The sequence below is a fragment of the Dendrobates tinctorius genome, unplaced genomic scaffold, assembly GCF_039654945.1.
Source record: "Dendrobates tinctorius isolate UK_male_01 unplaced genomic scaffold, ASM3965494v1 ptg000082l, whole genome shotgun sequence".
NCBI lineage: Eukaryota > Metazoa > Chordata > Amphibia > Anura > Dendrobatidae > Dendrobates > Dendrobates tinctorius.
The window spans coordinates 2,472,875-2,496,693 of NW_027361750.1; the positions used below are offsets into that span (position 1 = coordinate 2,472,875).

The 23,819-nt window shown below is 43.9% G+C and overlaps 1 protein-coding gene across 3 annotated transcripts in view; it reads left to right on the top strand.

The window, feature by feature from the left end:
* The window catches only part of TRPA1 (transient receptor potential cation channel subfamily A member 1), a 255,109-nt gene that overhangs the window by 69,175 nt on the left and 162,115 nt on the right, over window positions 1-23,819 (top strand). For 2 of the 3 annotated variants that reach the window (XM_073583843.1, XM_073583845.1), the window contains exons 1-2: window positions 9,283-9,765; window positions 15,273-15,435. In XM_073583843.1, the coding sequence (XP_073439944.1) occupies window positions 9,640-9,765; window positions 15,273-15,435 (289 nt within the window). In that variant the 5' untranslated portion in view covers window positions 9,283-9,639. Of the gene's footprint in view, window positions 1-9,282; window positions 9,766-15,272; window positions 15,436-23,819 lie in introns of those variants that run through there. The other variant, XM_073583844.1, reaches the window with a different exon arrangement.

Genomic DNA, 23,819 nt, shown 5'->3' on the forward strand with positions numbered 1-23,819 from the left:
CTTTGTTGGGGCGGCTGAGAGCTGATGTTTTTAGCCTGGGGGGACAGTATCCATGGCCCCTTCCTAGGCTATTAATATCAGTCCATTAAAAACACATGAAACATGCACAAGAATGAACAGGTCAGTAGGAAACTGTTCACACCACCTGAAGACTGAACCACAAAGAAAAAACACAGTATGACAAATGTGCAAAAATACTCTGCTGTAAAAATATATAACAGTAGACAGCCAGTGCTAGTAAAAAATGATAACAAGAAAAGGGTATTTAGTTGATGTATTTTTTGCAAAAAAATGTATACGAAGCCACTCCACGATGTCAAGGTAACCCTTCTCGGAGCAGTCCAATCTAATGTATTTAAAACCTGATCATGTGAACAATACCTACATGAGCAGGATTCAGAAAAGCGCTGCACGGTATGGGCACGCTGGGCAAAATGGCTCTTGTGCATGTCCCACAAGAGAGAGGCGGGAATCTCCCATAGCTTGCATAAGCAAGAAATTAGTGGATTAAAAACACATAAGAGATGCACAAGAATGAACAGGTCAGTAGGGCAAACGTGCAAAAATACTCTGCTGTAAAAAATATATAACAGTAGACAGCCAGTGCTAGTAAAAAATGATAACAAGAGCAGGGTATTTAGTTGATACGTTTTTGCAATAAATGTATATGAAGCCACTCTACCACGTCACGGTAACCCTTCTTGGAGCAGCAGGAGCAAACTGGATAGAATAGGTGGATTACACACAGTAAGTACACATAGAATAGGTAGATATACAGATGTCAGTAACAAGAGTTAGCCTAAGTGCCAGAATTAGAATATCTTAGGCTACTTTCACACATCAGGTTTTCGGCGTCAGGCGCGATCCGGCGTCGTACCGGAATGCCGGATCCGGCAAATGTTTTGTAAAACCTGATGTGCCGGATCCGGTTTTCTGCCGGATCCGTCTTGTTCTTGACAGACAAAACCGGATCCGTCTCATCCGTTTTTCTATCCGTTTTTCGACGGATTACGCCGGATCCGGTTTTTAAAATTGACCCTTGTGGCCTTCCGAACGGGATTGGCTACTGGAAAACTATATATAGCATGTACCTACAGCCCTCCTTTGACAGGTTGTAGAGAAGAAAGTGCAGGTTGGAGAGAAGAGCAAGTTACTGGCGAAGATGGATGTTGTCATTGGAAATATTACCACTAGAAGTTCTGTGACGGTTTCAGGGACAATTTTCCACTATACTTTATGTCACCTCAAGGCAGAGTACACTGGGATGACAGAGTGTGAAAGATTTGTGCCCTAACCAAACTTGTGTACCTTCTGGACCAACAGTATATACCTTTGCCAACCAAAGTTGGCTATCTTGTCATGGTCTTACTATTTTTACCTTTAGGCCACAGGTGTGTACCTGGTTGTGTTTTATGCAAAGTATTTCACCTTTTAACAAAAGTTGTGTACATTGGTAGGAAATCACCAACAATAAACACAACTTTTTAGGTGAAATACTTTGCTTCAAACACAACCAGGAACACAACTGTGGCAAAAAGCTAAAATTTACCCACAGTTATATACCTGGTTTTGAATACCTTTTTACCTTTGAAATACCCTGTATTTAACCTTTTTTTTAAACATAGTTCGCCGCAGAAAGAAATGACAGACAACCATTGTGAAACGATAATTTAACTTTTATTTAAAATTTTTTTTCTTTTTGTAAAATGTTTTTAAAGTGCAAAAAACTTTTTTAATAAAGGTTTTAAACCCAATGGGCATTTTTATTACAAAAAACACACATTACAAATCTGTGTACTGTGGGGTGGAAATACTGCTGGAGGGGCTGCGGGACACTTCGACACTGGGTGTGTGGAGAGAGGACTGGGATCGTGGTGGGGAAGGAACAGTTAGAGGTGAAGGTGTGGAAAAAGCTACAGAATGGGTGGACATGTGGGAGGCAGAAGAGGTGGTGGGCGGTGGAGTGGAGGGTTGGGCAGGGACTGTAGGAGCAGATGATGTTGATGGAAAGTTGTATGGGGAAGGAGTTTGGTACGGGGAAGGAGTTTGGTACGGGGAAGGAGTTTGGTACGGGGCAGGTTGCTGGAAGTGGGGAGATGTCTGGTACTGGGGAGGTTGCTGGTACTGGTGAGGTTGCTGGTATGTAATAGGAGGGGGAGGATGGAAAGTGGCTGGAGGGGGTGCAGATGTAATAGGAGGGGGAGGATGGAAAGTGGCTGGAGGGGGTGCAGATGTAATAGGAGGGGGAGGATGGAAAGTGGCTGGAGGGGGTGCAGGTGGAGGAACTACAGTGGTGGGAGGTAGAGGTTGGGAGGTAACCTGCTGTAGAGCACCGTGGCACGAATGCATTACATGCATCTGCTGGGTAGGAGATAGTGTTGCCATGCGCTCCACAACAGACCTGAAAAAGGTGTGGTTTGGCGAAGATCTTGCTTCTGAATGCATGGTTTGCAGAAGTGTCTTCACCTCCAGAATGCTGGAGTTGATCTGCTGAAAGCCTGCGGAGATTTGCTCTGACAAGACTTTGAGACAGTTCTGGAAAGATGCATTCAGATGCAAGAACTCTGGCGCATAACTCTTTTCCTGACCCCTCTGCCGCTGCCGCCCAGTACCCGCAGGTGTACTAGAGGTGGCAGGGGCAGAAGGGTGGGGTAAAGGGAAAGCGATCTCCTCACCAGCAGCTTCATGTAATGTAGGCGGCCACGATGCTCCTGTGCTGGTGGATGGGACAGATGGGTCGAATGTGTGGGAAGGCTGGGAAGGTGCAGATGTACCGGGGCGGTCGAAGTGTCCCTCGGTGCCGGTCTCCTCAGGGATCGCCTCAGAAGGGTCCAATCGTGCAGGCTCCCGAGTGCTGCTCACCGTGCTGTGGAATAAAGAGAAAAAAAAACAATTAAAATACTGACATGGTATGGCCCTGGCTGAAAAAAAAAGTTACATCTAACATTTTTTTCACATGTGGTGTGTAATATTTACCTTCTGGTGAGCATTGTTTCCCGGAGGAACGACAGGGCTTGTGCGTACTTGTACTTGCTCCTGCGTCCTCCAGATCCACTCGGGGCCCGCATCTCTTTATTGAACTCCTTCTTGAAACGATCCCTCACAGACCGCCACCGATTCACAATTCTGTTCCCTGAAACGAGAAAGGAGTGGTTAGTATACAACATCAGTGTTTCACAAACTCCAGTCCTCATGGTCCCCAGGGGTCATGTTTTCAGGATTTCCATAGTAAATAGAAATCCTGAACACATGATCCGTGGGGACCACGAGGACTGGAGTTCGGGAAACACTGGTTTACATCAAGCAACCGGTACTGTATATACTTACGCTCTTTAATCTGGGCCCGAACATCGAGGTCCTCCCAGCGGCCCACAAGGAGCAAACAGATTTCCTCCCAGAGTCGTCGGGTAACGATCAGGTCAGCGTGGCGGCGGTCAGCCATATTCCAGAGCGGCTCCCTTTCTCTGACGAGATCGATGAGGTGGTCCACATCAATCCCTCCATCCTCACCGTCAGAGTCGGGAGCACGCTGTGAAGGCTGTTAAAGAAAAAGACAAAAATAACATAATTAGCCTCCACAAAAGAAATGAAATAAAAAGTGCAAAAAAACAAAGCAAAAATATTTATACTTACACGCTGGTGACCGCCGCGTTGCTGTCGCCGACGACCCTGGGAGGCACTGCGAGGACCTCTTGGCCGAGCACCAGATTGGGAAGACTAGAGAAGAAAACAAAAAATGTTATGTCTTTGGATGTAGGCATTTGTTTGCTGTGTGTGGTCTGCAGAACATTGTTTTCTATGTGTTGTGTGTAGTGTGATGTTGTGTTTCTGCGTTTGATGCAAAAAACTTACCAATTGTGAGCCCACTCCAGGTGTCTGTCCACCCCTTCCTTCTTCTTCTGGGAGCTCCTCTTCATCTTGTGATTCCTGTTTTGAAATAAAAGGCAATGAATAGACATATATTACAGAGATGATGGATTTTGGAAATAAAAACTTACCGTCAAACGCTGATGATGCGAGGGAGGGCTCCCAGAAGAAGATGTGCTGTCCTGTTGATGGCCAGACTCCATGGCTGTGGGTATTGCTGCTGCTGTTGCTGCTGCCAGTGATGCCATTTCTGCTGCTGCTGCTGCTGCATCTCTTTGGCGGCTGTTGAATAAAGAGAAACAAAGGGCCAATGAATATCTTGATATTCCATGGCCCTAGTTTGGAGGAATGGGGGATTTGATAATTACCGTCTCTCATCTGCTGCTGGACTCCCCTCCTCAGCATGTTCCATTTGCTGCTCCATTTGGGGTGGTGCTGATGGTGCTGCTGCTGCAGATGTCTGCTGCCTTCTCCTGCTCCTGGTTCTTGGCTTGGGTGGCATGTTGGGTGTGGCTGAGGGTCCCATTGTCTTGCTTTTATATATCTCCTGTGGGCAGAGCTACTGAGCATGCTCAGACCAAAAAACCGGATCCGGCGCATTGCGGCGCTCGTAGGCTTTCATTGTGTGAAAAAGCCGGACGCGCCGGATCCGGCGTGTCCGGCTTTTTCGCCGGAGACAAAAAACGTTACAGTAGCCGTTTTTTCCAGACGCCGGATCGCGACACATTGCCGGATCCGGCGAAAACCGGATGAAACGCATGGCCATCCGGCGCGATCCGGCGCAAATGCAAGTCAATGGGGGGGAAACCGGATCCGGCATTGCATTTCGCCGGATCCAGTTTCTGTCAAAAGCGCCGGATCGCGCCTGGGGCGGCTGAGAGCTGATGTTTTTAGCCTGGGGGGGCCAGTATCCATGGCCCCTTCCTAGGTTATTAATATCAGCCCGCAGCTGTCTGCACAGCCTGGGGAAACTCCATTGTTTTTACCCCCTTCCCAGGCTATAAACATCGGTCCTCAGCCGTCTGCTTTCCCTCTGCTGGTTAAGAAAATTCCTCGGGAACCCACGCCATTTCTTTCAGAACACTAATCTTTTATTAATTAAATGTACAGTAAACTGCACAGTCTGCACTAAATGTATATGTCACTGACTTCTTTATATCTACCTTTTCTATGTGTATTTACTGTATGCAATCCATCTCTTCTATGCTGTCGGCTCCTGCTGTGATTTCACTGTACATGGCTGCTGAATTGCCAGTTTTTCTTCTATCTATGTAATTTATATACACATATACTGTATTTGTATGTGTCACTGACATCTATAAATCTGCCTATGCTATGTGTACATATCTATACTATCTATTCTGTTCTAATCTGTCACTGTGACTTTACTGCGTGCGGCACATGAATTGCTCTCTTTTATTCTATCTATTATATAAATAATAAAAAAATTCCTTCTCACCCTCCAATGGGGGTGGTATCTTTTGTAATTTTCCATTTTCGTGTCCTCTACCAGATCCCTGGGAGTTTGAGGGTTCTGTGCTGGATCTTAGTTGTTCCCAGCATTGCGCTTTTCTGGACAGAGAGTTCAGATGTTGCTCCTGAAATCTGTTGTAGCCATTTTCTCAACTTAGGGGTCACTGCTCCAAGTGTTCCTATAACCACTGGAATCACTGTTGCCTTCACCTTCCACATCTTCTCTGGTTCTCCTTTGAGTCCCTGGTATTTCTCCAGCTTCTCATATTCCTTCTTTCTGATGTTGCTGTCACTTGGCACTGCCACATCTATTATCATTGCTGTCTTGTGATCCTGGTCTACTATCACAATGTCTGGTTGGTTAGCCAACACCTGCTTATCCATCTGGATCTTGAAGTCCCACAGGATTTTAGCACTTACATTCTCCACCACTTTCTCTGGGGTCTCCCACCTGGACTTAGGGGGACTTAGCCCGTATGCTGTGCAGATGTTCCTATATACAATTCCCGCTACTTGGTTGTGGCGTTCGGTTTTTGCTGTTCCTGCTTGCTTTTCGCAATCTGCCACTATTTGTTGGACTGTTTCTGAGGTATCTTTGCGTAGTATACACCTTCGGTCTTGTTTTCTGTGGTAGATTTCTGTTTCTATGGATCTGGTACTTAGTACTTGTTCTTGTGCTGCTATGATTATTGCCTCTGTGCTGTCTCGGAGTCCAGCTTTCTCCAGCCATTGGTAGGATTTCTACATGTCTGCTACCTCCATTATTTGTCGATGGTACATCCCATGCAGTGGCTTATCTTCCCATGGTGCTTCATGTTCCTGTTCTTCCTTCCAGATCTGTTGTTGTTGCTGTCTTAGATTTTCTCTCAGCATCTCATCTTTTGGTGTCATTTTTCTGATGTATTCCTGGATACTCCTTGTTTCATCCATGATGGTGACTTGGATGCTTATCAAGCCTCAACCACACTCTTTTCTGTTGGTATACAATCTTTGGGTGTTAGACTAAGGGTGGAGACCTCCATGCATTCTGAGGAGCTTTCATGTCTTTACATCTGCAGCATCCATCTCTTCTTTGGGTGAGCGCACTATGCCAGCAGGTTATCTGATAACTGGCAGGACATATGTATTGATGGTGCAGATTTTATTCTTCCCAATGAGCTGGCTCTTCAGGACCTGTCTTACCCTTTGATGGTATTTGGATGTTGCTGCTTTCCTTGCCTCCTCATCATGGTTACCGTATCCCTGTGGGATACTGAGGTACTTGTAGCATGTCTGTACATCTGCTATATGCCCTGCTGGTAATTCCACTCCATCAGTCTTGATTACCTTGCCCCTCTTTATTACCAACCGGCTCCACTTCTCCATTCCGAAGGACATGTCAATGTCTTCACTGTAGATCCTTGTCAGTTGGATCAATGAATTGATGTCTCGTTTGTTTTTCGCATACAGCGTGATGTCATCCATGTAGAGGAGGTGGCTGATGGTGATTCCACTCTTGAACTTGTATCCGTAGTGTAAGGTAGCGCTGTTATTCAAGTAGGGGATACTCAGCCACCACAAAACCAGATCCAGCGTGGGTTTTCCACAAAACAATCATAGTCCATGCAGTTTATTCAGCATCATAAACCCACAGCCATAACATAAAGTTCACTTAATCAGCATAGCATCCATGACAGTTCAGCTCTGTAATCCCTGTGGTCACACAGGTTATGCATACACAGGCTCTTCAGCCTCAGTTATCTCACCCACGTCAGGGTTTCCTCATAGTTCCTTCATCACGCTGCAGACGTCCATTCCCTCCAGGGAATCATCAGGCACGTGCAGCCATTCAACACAGCGTTCCTTGCTGTCAGGAAGACAGCCCCCATCTCTCCCAGATGGGGCCTTCCAAAAAAGGACCAACCAGGTCCCTGCATTCACCTCATGTGACCTACCCTGGCCACCTTATATGGTCCGTAGCCACACCCACCGGGTCACATGGCTATGACCTCATCACAGGTCCTTGAACCATTCTCACACACTTTACAATATCGTTCTCAACCACACCCCTGGGTGGATTTGTAGGTAACTAGTTCCGCCCAACTTACCAGCTACCTGGAAACTTCTCCCGGACACGTTGAAACAGCACCTCAGCATTATCACTGCTGATCAACACACACATAAGTCTCCATCTCAAGGCCACCCACCTTGAGATACACAACGGTCATTCAGTATTCTCCCATTCATCCTCTCTCCTAGGACATCCACACAGCGCCCCCTAGCAGACACAGTGGTTACTACACCACAATAGCCAGACTCTGCAATTATCTGACTGAGGGGGTTCAAACCTATGCAAAACAGCAATGGGGATAGTGCATCACCTTGGTATATGCCACATTTGCTGGTCACTTGTGCTAATTTTCTTGAATTGACTTCCATTGTTGTTCTCCATAGCCCCATTGAGTTTCTGAGTAAGGTTCTTTCCTGTTGACATTGTAGAGAGCCAAACATTCACAGATCCATGTGTGTGGCATTGAGTCATAGGCTTTCCTGTAGTCAATCCAGGCTGTGCTGAGATTGGTTTGTCTGGATCTTGAGTCTTGTGTGACTGCTCTATCTACTAGCTACCAGCTCCTAGTAGATATATGTGTGTGTTTTGAAGAATATTACCTTTGGAAACAATGTTTAAATGACATAGAGAATTGCTGTTTGTAAAAGCTCATGTTAAAATCGCATTGCAATTGGATCACAATTGCACTGCATTTGGATGTAAATCGGATTCTAGGAGTGAAAAATCGGATTGTGCTCACATGGCATTTGCATTACACTCATGCAACTCTTGGCAGGGAGAGTCAGACTAATTTTTTATATGTTTAGTGTGATTCCAGCCTAAGGCCAGGGTCACACTTGTGAGTGCAATGCAGAAACTTGCACGAGTCTCTCTGCTCAATACCCGGCACTGCCGCCGGCACTCGGGACCGGAGTGTGTGGCCGCATGTATTTCTATGCAGCTGAACGCTCCGGTTCTGGCTCACGCGATTTTCTCACATTGCATTCGCAAGTGTGACCCCAGTCTAAAGGTGAGAATTTTATATTGTATCCCTTGCCAAGCTATGTGCTTAGTTTATACTGTCACCTTCTGCTGACCGACTCTCTGAGGGTGTAAGTGAGGGAATCGTGAAGAACTGTCAACTTGCAAAACTTAGATTTTTTAGCTAAAGGAATGTTCCTACAAAGTAATACACTATTATCTATCAATCTTACAACATATTGGGGCAGCATGGTGGCTCAGTGGTTAGCATGGTTGCTTTGCAGTCCTGGGGTCTGGGTTCAAAATCCCATGAAGAAAAATATCTGCAGAGTTTGTATGTTCTCCCTGTGTTTGCATGGGTTTCCTCCAGATTCTCCGGTTTCCTCCCACACACCAAAGACTTACTGATGAGTCTAGATTGTGAGCTCCAATGGGGACAATGATGATGTTTGTAATGCTCTGTGGAATATGATGGCGCTCTATAAGCAACACATAATAAATAACATATAATATGCAGTACTGCTGTCTGCTGTATAAGATGCAGTTCTAAATTACTGCAGTATAGAGGCTGTCTGTTGTCTATAATTACTGTAAGTGTTGTCAGAGAGGCAGAAAACCTTGGCGCCCGTGCATATTATAACACTAACTAAACATTACAAATTGTACAATCATATCTCAGTTAGATCAACAAATCCAGCAAAGTCTAAAGGGAAAAGTTACAAAGGCTCCTTCCAGACCACAGCACAAAGCAGAATTTCTTTTTTTTGTTCCCATAGCTCCTTCTCCAGTAGTACAGTATGGTGAAAAATAAGATTATCTAGTCATTGCAATATGTCACCTCATGGTCTGTCCATGACACCACACATGACGCTAGGAATACTATAAAAGGTGCCTGATATCCACTGAGTGCGGTAACTCTGGAGAAATCCTACACATAGCCTGTCAGGACTCGCTCTTGAGGTTGGCTTCTGATGCTTAGGCGGGACTTGACGAGGGAGTTTCTGTTCTGCAGACTACCATTTACTTACATTATACACAGCAGCATGCATTGAACATTTCTGATTCTGACAGACAGCAGTAGGACACATAAAATCAGTGCAACTTTATATTTCCATCTCGGTTCCTTCACATGTTGAAGGTCAAGTTTATGAAAGAGCAGAGAATATATATGAATCCTTTGTGTCACTTGTACAGACACCTCTAGATCTCACCCCTGCGAACGCCTGCTGTAATATCTATGGTGACTGTCGCATTTTTACCTGTAGGAAGAAGGAAATAACAGATGAAATATGAAGAAGTCCATCAGGAGAATGTTCCAGCCCGCTGGAGAGAAGGACAGTGGGCCGTATGATGGGGTCATCCTAAACTCTGACTCCTGCACCTCCATGGAGGATGACCCAAAGCTTATATTTAAGGTATGTGAGTTTATAATGCTGTATATAAGTATATTTATGTCTAGGCTCATATCTAGGAGTCACTTGATCTCAACAGATTAGGCTTTGCTTGTATACTTGGCATTGCATATCCAGCAAAGATGCCCTAGGGTTGTAGAATTACTTGCCGCTTCCCTGGTGTCTGTCAGCACATACAGCAACTACTGTAGCCAAAAAAGCAAAAAAAATTGTTTTGCACATCTAAAAAGTGATGAATCATTACTAAGCCAAAGTGAACCTGACTTTCTTAATGCACATTATAATCGGGTTGTATGGAGGAACTGTAACATGAGTGCGACCATGAGCAGCGCAGCACCCGCAGAATAAGCAGCCCAGAGGCAAATGTCATTTCCATACCTCTGCCCTGCTCTATTATTAGATGCCTCCCTCTCATATATCCGGAAATAAAAAATTATGCCCATTACCCTCAAAAAATAAATTTAGGTTTACCGAGGGTTCAAAGCTAAGCTATGTTATAGGTCAAACATCAGTCTTAGGCCATGGTGAGAGGAGCATATGAAATATCTTCCGAGCTTCATCCAGAAAACTATGGATTTTCATCCATGTTATAATCAGTGTTTCTGTTTTTTACGTCCATATAATATCCTTGTGATGTCCATGTGCGATCCATCTATGATCTGTTTTCATGCATCTTTTCTCCTGTGTTAATAATGGAAAGGTAGGACCATGGTCACAAGTACAATATTTGGTCAGTATTTTGCATCCGTATTTTAAACACTAGAATTCCCAGAAATTTCGAGCTCCCCCTGAAGTCCTGAAGGAGGGTCAAATGACCCTTAGTCCAAACTGAGGACTCTGATGGCTCCAATTAGCATCCTTTCATTTGTAAATGTGGCTATTGTCTGAGGAATCTGCAGGGGGGAGTAGAGCTGAATTCATCCTCAAAACACTGTGTGACACACAGGTCAAGAGACTTTGCATTTTGAGGGAACTGACAATTTGTATAAACCACACATTTTGTTTTGAAGTACACATGAAGTGTTTTGGGAGAGATGTGACCTCTTGCTGCTGATCCGTGATGTTGTGCTACATTATCCAGGTCATTTTGCCAAATGTACATATAGCTTGCAAAACATACAATCTGTTTCAATTTTTTAAGTTTTTCTAAAATAATTTAGTTATGTTTTTCTTTTAATAAAAAGATGTGAAAGAAGTGGGTTAAAAATGACAGACAAAAAACAAAACAAATTAATTGTGTTGATCCACCTCAACAAAGGTCTTGTAAAAGAGCAAAAGAATGTAAGCTGCTCCTGAGTGTGTCTGCCCACCCCCCCAGCTGCATTGTTGTAATTTTCCTTCTACTTCTACTTATGCCTCTAGATTCCCCTTTCCTTTCACCCATAAAGTATTCCAACAAAAGTGCCCCCCGGAACACAGTGTGATCACACAACAGTACCAGCCGCCTCAGTATGGTGACCTCAATACAGTTTGATTCCCCAACACAGCCTTCCAATCAGTATAATGCATCTACATACAGTACAGTGGCCCCCATACATCTCCACACAGTTTCATGGTCCAACACAACCCCCCACACTGTATAATGGCCCCCAATAGGCCTCCAAACAGTGCAATGACCCCCGCATAGCCCTCCACACAGTATAATGGCCCCAAAACAGCATGATGGACCCAACGCAAACCTTCACATTGTATAATTTCTTGTACACAGTATGATCCCTCACATAGTCCTCCAAACAGATAATCCCCCCCACCTGCAAACAGAATCATGGCCCCCACATAGCCCGTCATATAGTATAATGGCCCCACATAGCCCTCCATATAGTATATTGCCCCATACAGCAATCTCAATAGTATAATCGCAAACACAGAGCTCTCCAATAGTATAATGGGACATACATAGCCTTCCATACAGTATAATGGGACCCACAATGTACTCATTGCTTTAAAATAATGAAATAAATAACTCACCTCTCTTCATTCCCCAGTTGCTCCAGTCTCTGTAACTCTGTTCTGAAGCTCGGCACAGCAGGCGTGATGAAGTAATGTCATTGTACCCGCTGCAATGAGATGTTGAAGATGGAGCTGACGGCTCCCTCTTTCATCATTGTTTTCAACTGTATCAGCATCCAGGATGCCGGCACAGTTACACATGCAATGCCAGGCGGAGTGAGAGCAGGACTTACTCACGGGTCCCATAACGGCTACGTGAAGTGCCGCCATTGGTGGTAGGCCGCTGTCAACTTGTATTCAAAGAGTGCTTGAGATAAATCAAGTTCTTTCACAAATAAGTTAGAATCAACTGCAAGAAGTTATAAATTACTTTCTATTTGTAAGATAGAAGTTTTATAAGGCTCCCATAAAGAATATATCATATACCATAAAGATATAATAGTTACCCTCATATGATGTTCAATGTACTTGTCCCTGAATCAAGGGGTTTTCCAGTATAAAGCCACCCATGCACATGAATCTAATGTCAGCCGCATCGGCCGATAAGGACATGTACGGCCAACATTTTTTTGTTTTTTTGTTTGGTGGCACCAGCCAACTGGATGCAAAAATATTGATGGGACATGTCTGATTTCAAACTACCAATCGCATTGTTCCCCGGAGATAAGCTGCCGACAGATATCTTGTTTGAGCGAGTGCTCCTGTGTATGAGAGAGATGACTGACATTTCTGACGGATGAACGATTGCCAAAGCAATGATAGTCTGACACCCATTTATTGTGTAGTGGTGGGAGGGGTGGTCTTAATGCCCATGCTGATTCAATCAATCATGTACTGCACTGTGACTATCAGCATCTGTGGAATTGTACAGTGAATATGGTTTCAGGTTACATTAGTATATAGAAGAGCATTGTGTGTTGAAAATATTGTAACCTGAGGCCATTGTAACATTGTAAGGATAATGGCAGCCAAGATTTTATTATCATTAGAAAGCATGACGCTGCAGTTATTGTACTTTTATTACATTGCTCTAAATATTGTTGGTGACAAGTGGTTATCTGAATGAGATATGGTTATCGGCATATTGTGACGTAACCATTGTGCGGTTTACCTTTCCCAGGGTAAAAAGGTATGGTGCAGTCTGCTTGTGGCACACAATCAGGAAATGTGTGGTTATACTGATATTTGTGACAATTTTATTTCACTGGTTGCACAGCACAGGAAAAACAAGACAATAAACAAAGTCCCTAGGCCCTGGCCAGTCACACAAAACAACTTATCAATAGCAACCATTGACACTTGCAGTTTTGAAGCACATGACCTGTGCAGTGTCCATTCAGAGAGATATGACTTGTCTCCCTCAGCAGGCTGAGAGACTGAGGTGAAAACATAGCCTGGTTATATGCGCAGCTAGCCAGGTGCACCTCATCAGGATCTGAAGTGCTAAGACTTAACCATTTTCTACCTGGCTTTCCTCAGAATATAACAATAATTTGTGAGACACATACATGCATTAAAAAATGATTCATACCCCATGAACATTTCCACATTTTTTATGTTAGTCCAACCAACTGAAATTATTTTTTTTTTAAATGGGATTTTATGTGATATACCAACACAAAGTAGCAAGTATTTGTGAGATCTAAAGGATATGATACATGGTTTTCTAAATATTTTAAAAATATAATTCTGAACATTGGGACATGATTTCATATTCTGCCACCTATAGCCTGATGTTCATAAATAAAATCCTGAGTGACCTATTGCCTCAGTCACATAATTAGTAAACTGAGTCCACCTATGTGTAACTTATTTTCAGCGCAACTATATCTGTTCTGTGAAGGCCTCAGAGGTTTGTTTGAGAACATGAGAGATCAAAGAGAATCATGAAAACCAAGGAGCACACCAGACAGGTCAGAGATAAAGCTACCAAAACATAGCCGTCCACTTAAACTTTCATCCTAACCTCAGCATATACAACTGACATCCCAAGCAGGGAGAGCACTAATTAGAAAAGTAGCCAAGAGCCCCATGATCACTCTGAAGGAGCTGCAGAGATCCACATCTCAAGTGGGAGAATCTGTCCACAGGACAACTATTCGTTGTATACTCTACACATCTGGCCTTTTTGAAATACTGGCAAGAAGAAAGCCACTTTTAAATGCAAGCCATAACAAGTTCTGTTTTCAGTTTTCAAAAAGCTTTACAAGGGACATAGCTACCTTGTGGGAGAAGATACTCTGGTCAGATGAGGCAAAATTAGAAGTTTTTGTTCTAAATGCAAAATGTTGTGTGTGGCTGAAAACTAAAACTGCACTTCACCCTGTAAATACCATCCCCATCTTGAAGGGACAGGGAAGCTGGTCAGAGTTGATGAGAATATGGATGGACCTACGTATAAGGCAATTCAGGAAAAAAAAACTGTTAGATGCTACAAAAGACTTGAGGCTGGGGTGTAGGTTCACCTTCAGCAGACATGCAATGGAAAGATTTTGATGAAAGCATATTTATTTTTGAATGGCATAATCAGAGTCTACACATAAATCCCATTTCAAAAAGCCATGAAGGGGACACAACTAGTATGTGAAAGAAGGTGCTTTGGTCAGATGAGAACTTTTTGGGCTAAAGGCAAATTGCTGTGTATGGTGGAATATTCACACTGCACATCACCCTGAAAACACCATCCCCACCATAAGACGTGGTGGTGGGGCAGCATTATGCTGTGGGAATTATTTTCTTCAATAGGGACAGGGAAGCTGATCAGAGTTGATGGGATGATGCAAGCCGTGTTTTTTTCTGCCGGCTGCCTGCCGCCAGGACCCCCCGCCGGACCCGCCGCTGCCCTCCCACCCACCTCTGTCACAGCCGGCAGGAAAGACCGCGGCTTGCGGCCTGTGCACAGGCTACAAGCTGCGGTCTATCCTGCCAGCTGGTCGCTGCCAGGACCCCCCCACGGCTGGACCTGCCACCGCTGAACCCCCTCACCGCCGCCTGTACTCACATACACGCTCACACACACGTACTCACATACACACACACACATACTCACATACACACACGTACTCACATACACACACGTATTCACATGCACCCACGTATTCACATGCACCCTCATATACACACACACATATTCACATACACACACACACACACACACACACACTCACATACACGTTTTCACATACACACACATGTACTCACATACACACACACACGTACTCACATACACACATATATTCACATGCACACACGTATTCACATGCACCCACATATACACACACACGTATTCACATACACACACACGTATTCACATACACACACACGTACTCACACACACATACACACACACTTCCCTCCCGATGCGATAGCATCGGGCACACCTTTAATATCACATAAAATTCAAATAAAATCAATTTAAGTTTGTGGGTGTAACATGAAAAAATGTGGAACACTAATACTTTATCAAGATACAGTAGATCCCAGCAATAACTTGTCCATGTAATATACTGAAATATATACTGTATAAGTGAATAACCTTTATTATTCCTGTTATTTTTCAGCTTATTCAAGAGGGCAACATGTGTCGTATCCGGAGTTTCATATTGAAGAACCCATCATGTCTGATGGCTAGAAATGAATACGAGGGTACAGCACTTCATTGTGCGTCAAAATATGGACACTTGGAGTTGATGTTAATGATTATCAACGAGACTTCGGAAGAAGGTAAGTTTTTCATTTCTCCCTTGTGATTCCAACTATGTGTTCATTACCTAATCTATGACATTGCTAGAGCTCAGAGCGTAAAAGACAAGTTTTAGTTATAAATGGTTAAAATCCTTCTTAGCTTTAGGGCGGTTACAGATGAATTATCAAAAATCGTTCCAGTTTTGTGGGTGATTTTTTTTCAAATATTCATATCGTGTGCCATTCGTGTGTCCCTTTCTTACGTCTATGTGACATTCATGTGCAATTCGTTTTCATATAAATACATTAAAAATATACATGATCAAATATAGTTTCCTAGGTACATGATAGAAATGGATCCATAAAAATGAGATGCCATTAGGATGCTCCGTGCGGGATCTGTTTTTTTTTTTTTAACACATCCCTAGACTTAAAAGAGTGAGTCTCAACAGACTCAGAAAAAAGTAGTGCGCAGTTGCACAAAGAAAAACATTGTTCATCTGAATCATCACCATTGATCTAACCATATAATGTACTGGAAAGTGGGAAGAAAATTCCAAGTGCAATGAAAATGCAAAAAAGTGCAATTGCACAATTGGTTTTTTGTTTTTTTTTACCATGTTCATTAAACAGTAAGATTGACCTGCCATTATGATTCTCCAGGCCATTACAAGTTTGCACATACCAAACATGTATAGTTTGGATTTTTTTACCACTTAAATAAAACAGCTTGTTAAAAAATGGCGATATTTTGCGAGACCTGTAGTGTCTCCATATTTCAGGATCTGGGGCTGGGTGAAGGCCAAACTGCTGTTTTTAATTATACCATTTTCAGGTAGATATGATCTTTCAATTGACCATTATTGTAATGTTGTAGCTGCCAAAAAAAGGTAATTCTGGAGTTTTAACTTTTTTTTCCCATTATGCCTTTAGCTACACATAGCAGATCAGCAATGACAACCACGGGGGTCTCCTGCAGACTTCGGGTTGTCATGCCAATGCATGTGCGCCCCGCGAACATTTGACAGGTGTGCCCATGGGTGGAGCTAGTGACACGGTTTTGTCGCAATCATGTTAAATGCTGCTGTCAGAGAATGACAGCTGCATTTATCAAGTTAACAGCTGCGGCTAGATCGCGATTCCATGCTAGGCTGTTAGGCTATGTGCACACGTCCGGAATTCCTGAAGAAGACCGTGAAGTCATCAGAGGTCATTGTCGCAGGGCATCACTGGGAACGGGACTTGGTTGGAGCATCGCGAGGATCGGGAACGCTGCGTGGGATGCCGGAAGGTGAGAATATCACGATTTTTTATTTTAATTCTATTTTTGGCTTGGCTTGCCTCTGTTACCATCAACTACACAAGAGTGGAAGGAAGCAGCCATGTATGGTGAACGGCATCACGCTCTCTCCCACACCTGAAATCCGCTGCCTCAGAGTAACTCTCGACTCTGCCCTGTCCTTCAAACCACAAGTCCAAACTCTTGCCACCTCCTGTTGCCTCCAACTCAAAAATATTTCCAGAATCCATCCCTTCCTCAGCCCTCAATCTACTAAAACTCTTGTACATGCCCTCATCATCTCCCACCTTGACTACTGCAACACTCTCCTCTGTGGCCTCCCTGCTAACTCTCTTGTACCACTCCAGTCTGTCCTCAAATCTGCTGCCCGACTAATCCACCTCTCTCCTCGCTACTCCCGTCTCTCCCCTCTGCAAATCCCTCCACTGGCTCCCAATTCCCCAATGAATCCAGTTCAAACTACTAACACTGACCTACAAAGCCATCCACAACCTGTCCCCTCCCTATATCTCTGAACTAATCTCCCAATATCTTCCCTCACGTAATCTTCGATCCTCCCAAGACCTCCTACTCTCCTCCACACTTATTCATTCCTCACATAACCGCCTCCAAGACTTCTCCCGAATATCCCCCATCCTCTGGAACTCCATGACTCAACTCGTCCGGTTATCTACCACCCTTGGATCCTTCAAATGGAACCTGAAAACCCATCTTTTCAGGAAAGCTTACAGCCTGCAATAACCATTCTGCCGCCTCACCACCGCCTGAGCTGCCACCTCATCACCACCAGAGCGCTGCTGCACCCCCGACCTTCTGTCTCTTCCCCACTATCCCGTAGAATATAAGTCCGCAAGGACATGATCCTCTCTCCTCTGCACTAGTCTGTCATTGTAAACTTGTTTACTGTTAACGATATCTATAACTTTGTATGTAACCCCCTTCTCATGTACAGCACCATGGAATTAATGGCGCTATATAAATAAATAATAATATTTTTTACAGGGATATGGTACCCAGAGCCTGGAGGAGAATCTCCTCTCCTCCAGACCGTGGGTACCATCCGCAAACATTCCGCTTACTTTTCACATGCAGAAAGTAAGCGGAACAATGCATTTCTATGTGTGCGGAATTCTCGCAATTCCGCACAAAGAATGAACATGCTGCGTATTTTTCCGTCATGCAATCCCGCCAGGGAAAAATGCGCAGCATTAGCAAAGTATGTGCGGAATGCCATAGGATTGCATGGGATGCTTTTTTTTGCATTTGCGTGGCAAAATCGTGCCTTTAAAAGCGCCACGAAAACTAAAAAAAAAAACGCTAAGTGTGCACACAGCCTTAGGGGCATGTCATGGGCAGCCCATTCTCCAGCCCTGAACCCCATTGAAAACCTCTGGAATGTAATCAAGAGGATGGTGGATAGTCACAAGTCATCAAAGAAGAACTGCTTAAATTTTTGAGCCAGAAGTAGTGTGACAGGCTGGTGGCAAGCATGCCAAAACGCATGAAAGCTGTGATTAAAAATCATGGTTATTCCACAAAATATTGAACTCAGAACTCTTCCTGAGTTAAAACATTAGTATTGTTGTTTCTAAATGATTATGAACTTGTTTTCTTTGCATTATTTGAGGTCTGAAAGCACTGTTTTGTTTTTATTTAATTTTGACCATTTTCTTTGACGGGTAAAAAATACAAAATTTATTGCTTGGAAATTCGGAGACATGTTGTCAGAAGTTTATAGACTAAAAGAACAATTTACATTTTACTCAAAAATATACCTATAAAGAGAAAAATCAGACAAACTGAACATTTCGAAGTGGTCTCTTAATTTTTGCCAGAGCTGTATATATGTCAAATGTCCTGAAGGATCTAGCAATTTTTCGTTTTTGCACTTTTGCTTTTTCCTCCCCTTGTTCCAAGAGCCGTAACATTATATTTTTCCGTCTACATAACCATATGAGGGCTTATATTTTGAGAGACGACTTGTAGTTTTAAATGACACCAACCATTTTATTATGTGATGTACAGGAAAGCGCGAAAAAGTTCCAATTATAGTGAAACAGCAAAAAAGTGCAATTCAGCTATTGTTTTTTGGGGGTTTAATTTACAACGTTCATTTTACCCTAAAAGTGGCATGAAAATATGATTCTCTAAGTCAGTACTATTATGCTGATACCAAACATGCAACATTTTTTCTTTACTGAAGTGGTAAAAAAAAAAAAAATTTGAAAAGAAAAAAAAATTTGCTTGTGTTGCCATCTTCCAAGAGTAGTAACATTTTCAATTTTCGACATATGGAGTTTTGTGAGGGCTCATTTTTTGCGCCTTGAGCTATTTTTATTAATGCAATTTTTGTGTAAATACAATGTTTTGATTAGTAGTTATATTCTTTTGCGGTATTGTGGCCACTAAAAAACTGCAATGCTGACGTTTTTAATTTTTCCTAGTGCCGAATTAATTTATCTTATATTTTCGTAGATCTCACTTTAAAAAGAACAAACAGCACATTTTTGTTTTTGCTGCTTTAGTAATTGTTTTTATTTCTTAATTTTTTATGGAGGGAAAGGGAGGTAATTTGAACTTTTTTTTTTACTTTTCACTGTACGTTTTATTCCTTTATTCCCCTTAAGGCTGGGGTCACACTAAGCGACGCAAAATACGGTCCGCAGTTTACATGCGTAATACGGGTGAATGACCCCTAAATAGTGCTCTGTATGTCATCCGTAAGCAAGGTGTGGTCGCGTATTTTGCGCATGTCAGCATCCGTATGTAATCCGTATGGAATCCATATTGCGAGATAATCTCGCTGGCTTGCAAAATGGACATTTAACGGTTTTGAGGCCTGCTAACTATTTAAATCATTAGCCTACACCCTATTTATTGCCTCAGGAACAGGTGGCAGCCTCCATTCTGTCCATTTGTGTCCTTGCCTTCACTAGGTGTGTTCATGTTATATGTGCAACATGGCAGACAGTCTGAGTTTCAACACAACTGAGCAGGTTCTCTTCAACTGGCTTTTGTCACGCTGCTTTGGTCAACCATACCCAGTGATAGTGGATCCGCGGAGGAGGAGATGCATGTGGGTACATCCACTTTTGAGGCAACGACTCACAAGAGGTCATTTTCACTGCCTCTATTCTTCTCTGCGGGAGCATCCTGCAAAATTCTACCAATACTGTCGCATGAGCCTTGCAACATTTGATCTACTCTTGGAGACAGTGCGCCCTGGGATAACCTTTCAGGACACAAGGATGCGCAAAGCTATATCTGCAGAGGAGCGACTTCTACTCACATTACGGTATGTAATACACAACCACATTCTCTATGTTCATGATGTGTTGCCCAAAGTATGTATTTATTGCTTTATAGACTAATTTTAATGCTCTCATCTTATTCCAGATATGTTGAAACTTACAGACCAGAATGTTATGTGTAATATGTACTGAATATCACTTAGTCATTGTGTGACCAAATATGTGTGTGTTAGTAGATCTGAAATCCTAACAAGTTTGTTATGTATGTACCTGTTTTTTGGATAATTTGTGCATTCTAAAATGTTCCTTTTCTGTTGTTCTTCAGCTTCCTGTCCACTGGCCTGTCTTATGCCGCCCTCCACCATGAGTTTCTGATTGGAAGATCTACCATTTCTGGCATAGTCAGGTCGACATGTAGTGAAATATGGTCAAGACTACATCAACTCATCATGCCCGAGCCCAGGATGGAAGACTGGTTGAGGATATCAAGGGACTTTGAGGCGGAATGCCAGTTTCCTAATTGTATTGGGGCCCTTGATGGCAAACATATCCAGGTGCGTAAACCGCCGAACTCTGGCTCCCAATTCTTCAATTATAAACAATACTTTTCTGTTGTATTGTTGGCTCTGGTCGACCCTCAATACAAGTTTATAATTGTTGACATTGGGGCCTATGGAAGGACGGGAGACTCTCGAGTCTTCAATACTTCCATTATGGCTCGGCGGCAACGCACCAACTAGTTGGATCTACCACCACCACGCCAGCTACCAGGCTCCACTCAAGAATCAGTCCCTTATGTCCTTGTGGCAGATGAGGCGTTTCAGTTAACGCGCAATGTCATGAGGCCATATCCCCGGCGCAACCTTGACCACCGGCGCAGAATTTTTAACTTGCGCCGATCACGTGCTCGGCGACTGGTGGAGTGTTCCTTTTCCACTCTTTGATACTCCAGTCTGCAATTCAGCTGAGTGAACAAAATGTTAATGAAGTAGTTAAAGCCTGTGTGGTTCTTCATAACTTCACCAGGATACATGATTGTTCCTCCTCTGCTGGTGTTGTGCGTGGGATGGACAATGTGCGTAGGGCGAGACCACCTATCAACCCTCAACGTAGACCGCTCTCTGGCCTCAAAGTGCCTGATATTTTCACAAATTACTTTATGTCACCTGAGAGGGTAACTTCTTTTCAAGAGCATGCTGCGTCTATGTTATAATATTTTGTTTTCTGTGTGTCTAAATATATTTCTTCCCCTTCTGATTCTATGACTGTTGAATTGCATTGGTAAGCGTATGTTAGTATGCTGACACGGTTTTTTTAGAATTGAGACAGACACGTAAAATGTAGTAGACAAATGCTTACTTTTGCCTTTTTTTTTGCTTTTTTTAAAGCAAAACATATTCTTGCCATATCAGAAATGTGGCAATGGGCCAAATTGGCCTTTTTGCAGATGTGAACATTGTGTGACAATAAAATTTTCACACATTGAAAACAGCAAAAATAACATTAGCCAATAGCAAAATGGAAATATTATAAATTTTGGTACGCTGGGGGAGGAGAAGGCGGAAGACCAGCCGGTGTTTGCTGCTGGCTACTTTGCCCAACTTGCCCATCGTCCTGTGTGAGGGCATACTGTTGCCCATGATGTGGGTAGTGTACTGCCTCCTGGGATTGGGCTTGGTACAGGTCAGAGTGATAATGAACAGGGGCATCTTGTTGGGTCGGGTAGGCCCGTGTCTCATACCCACCAATATAGCCATGTCGTCCCCAACCAGGTTGGGACCATCCTCCAACACTGGGTGGGAAAAAGTGGCCATATTGGTGAGGTTGGCTAGAGCCAGACATATGTGGCTGCTGTTGTAAAGGTTGGCTAGGGGGAGAAAGGGGGTGAGGTGTAGGCCCACGTTTTTGAGGATCCTCAGAGCCTGCTTGAGCAATCATGTGTGTGGGTGGTCTAAGGCGCATAAGATTTCTGGGTGAAAGCTGCCACCTCTCCAGATATTCAAATAACTCATATGGGGTATTAGGGTGTGTGCTTGCATCAAGCAGGATCTGAAAACATCCTCGAATACGGAGCCTCACCTCACGGGAAAGGGCACGAAGATAAAGGGCCAGGCTGCGTGAGTATGCCTCCTCGCCATCATCATTATTGACTCTAGACAGATAGTTGAAGACCCCTGTGTCCACATTGGTACAGGTATCTTGGGCAGGGATATGGCGCCTTCTTCCTCGCTGGGATGGTCCAGCAGGCTGTTGGGAGCCCCGGATCTGGGCAGTTGGGCTGCTGCTCATGTTGCCCTGCTCCTCCTGTATGGCTGATGGTGCAGCAGCAGATGGTCCTGGTTGTGGATGTGGTCCTGGTGGTGGGGTTTTTGGCGCAGGCACTGGGTTTTCCTGAGAAGATTCTTCACCCATGCTTCTTGTAGGGGGAGAAGATAGGCCAGCCACCTCATCCCTTACAGGATCAATGATGGGCTCTGTTCCTGAGCCAGTTCCTCTCTCCGTAAGGTTGGACTGAGTTCTGTTATGAAATAGAACAGAGCCAAAAATAAATAAATATTTTTGGCCCTGTAAAGTATCTGTGTAATGTGGTGTGAGTTATCTACTTACGGTCTCAGATCCAGAATAGGGGCGAGGAAGGAGAGGCGGTCATAACATATGTATTTCCTCTTTATGTGGCCCGCATCACCACTCCTGGACCGCTGCTGACGTTCCCGCCTGCATTGGTCGCGGATGCTGCGCCAGCGTCTCATCACATCTTCCACTGCAATGCGACAGGAAATATTCTCAATTTCACATATTTGATAGGTCAAATTTGCTACCAGTAGCCTAGGCATGTGGCCTTCTGGGGTGTGCTTTCTACCCAGGGTGGCATATATAATTGGGGCATCCAGGCCAGATACACAGGGTCACAGTAGTTCATGTATCAAGTAACTACACTTACTAACTTGGTTGGCTAGGAGGATGAGGAGCTTGTGGCCTGGGCCAAATTAAGGCAGTGTAAAACCACATCAAAATCTATCCGCCTCATGAGGAAAAAAGCACAAGCACAGGAAGGGGGGGGCTGATTCTATATGCATTTTTTGATGTGAGGTAATTTTAAACAGTTTTTGTGTTGTACTTACTCAGTTGCTGCTGCTCCTCATGTGGCCGATCACCAAAATTGTGGAACATCTGGCGACATATGCGCCTCCATGACGCCTCTTTTCTTGCCCGGTTGGCATAATGGGCATCACGTTGGTCCCAGATTTCTGGCCCCTCCTGCACTAACACAATAAGCATCTCCACATTGAGAAAATATGGCGCCATGACGGAGATGTACTCTGTGGAGGCGTACTTCCTGGATGTCTGGAGCGCTTTTTGAGCTCATTTGCATGTCTAAGCTTCCTGATGATGGATTGGCCCATTTCCTGTCACCTGCCAAAAGACCTGTGTATTTCTCGCAAGTCACACGTGTGGGCCGTGTGTAATCCGTATTTTTTGCGCACCCATAGACTTGTATTGGCGTACTACGGGCGTAGTACGCTGACAATCGCAGCATGCTGCGATTGGCACGGACCGTAGAATACGGGCGAGAATTATACGGCTGTTGGGAGCTGCCCCATAGAGAATCATTTGTCCGTGTGTAATGCGTGCTTTCAATGCCTCACACTCATCCGTATTCCTCTCTAGTGTGACCCCGGCCTAAGGCTGTGTGTGCACACTGTGCAGATTTGCTGCGGATCCGCAGCGGATTTGCTGATCCGATCAGATACTCTCACAGCATGCGCCCATTGTTTTCTCATGTCGAATTGGCATAATAAAAAAGAAATCGCAGATCAGCACTGCCCCATAGTATAACATTGGGCTGAGTGCTATCCTGAGGATTTTCCATA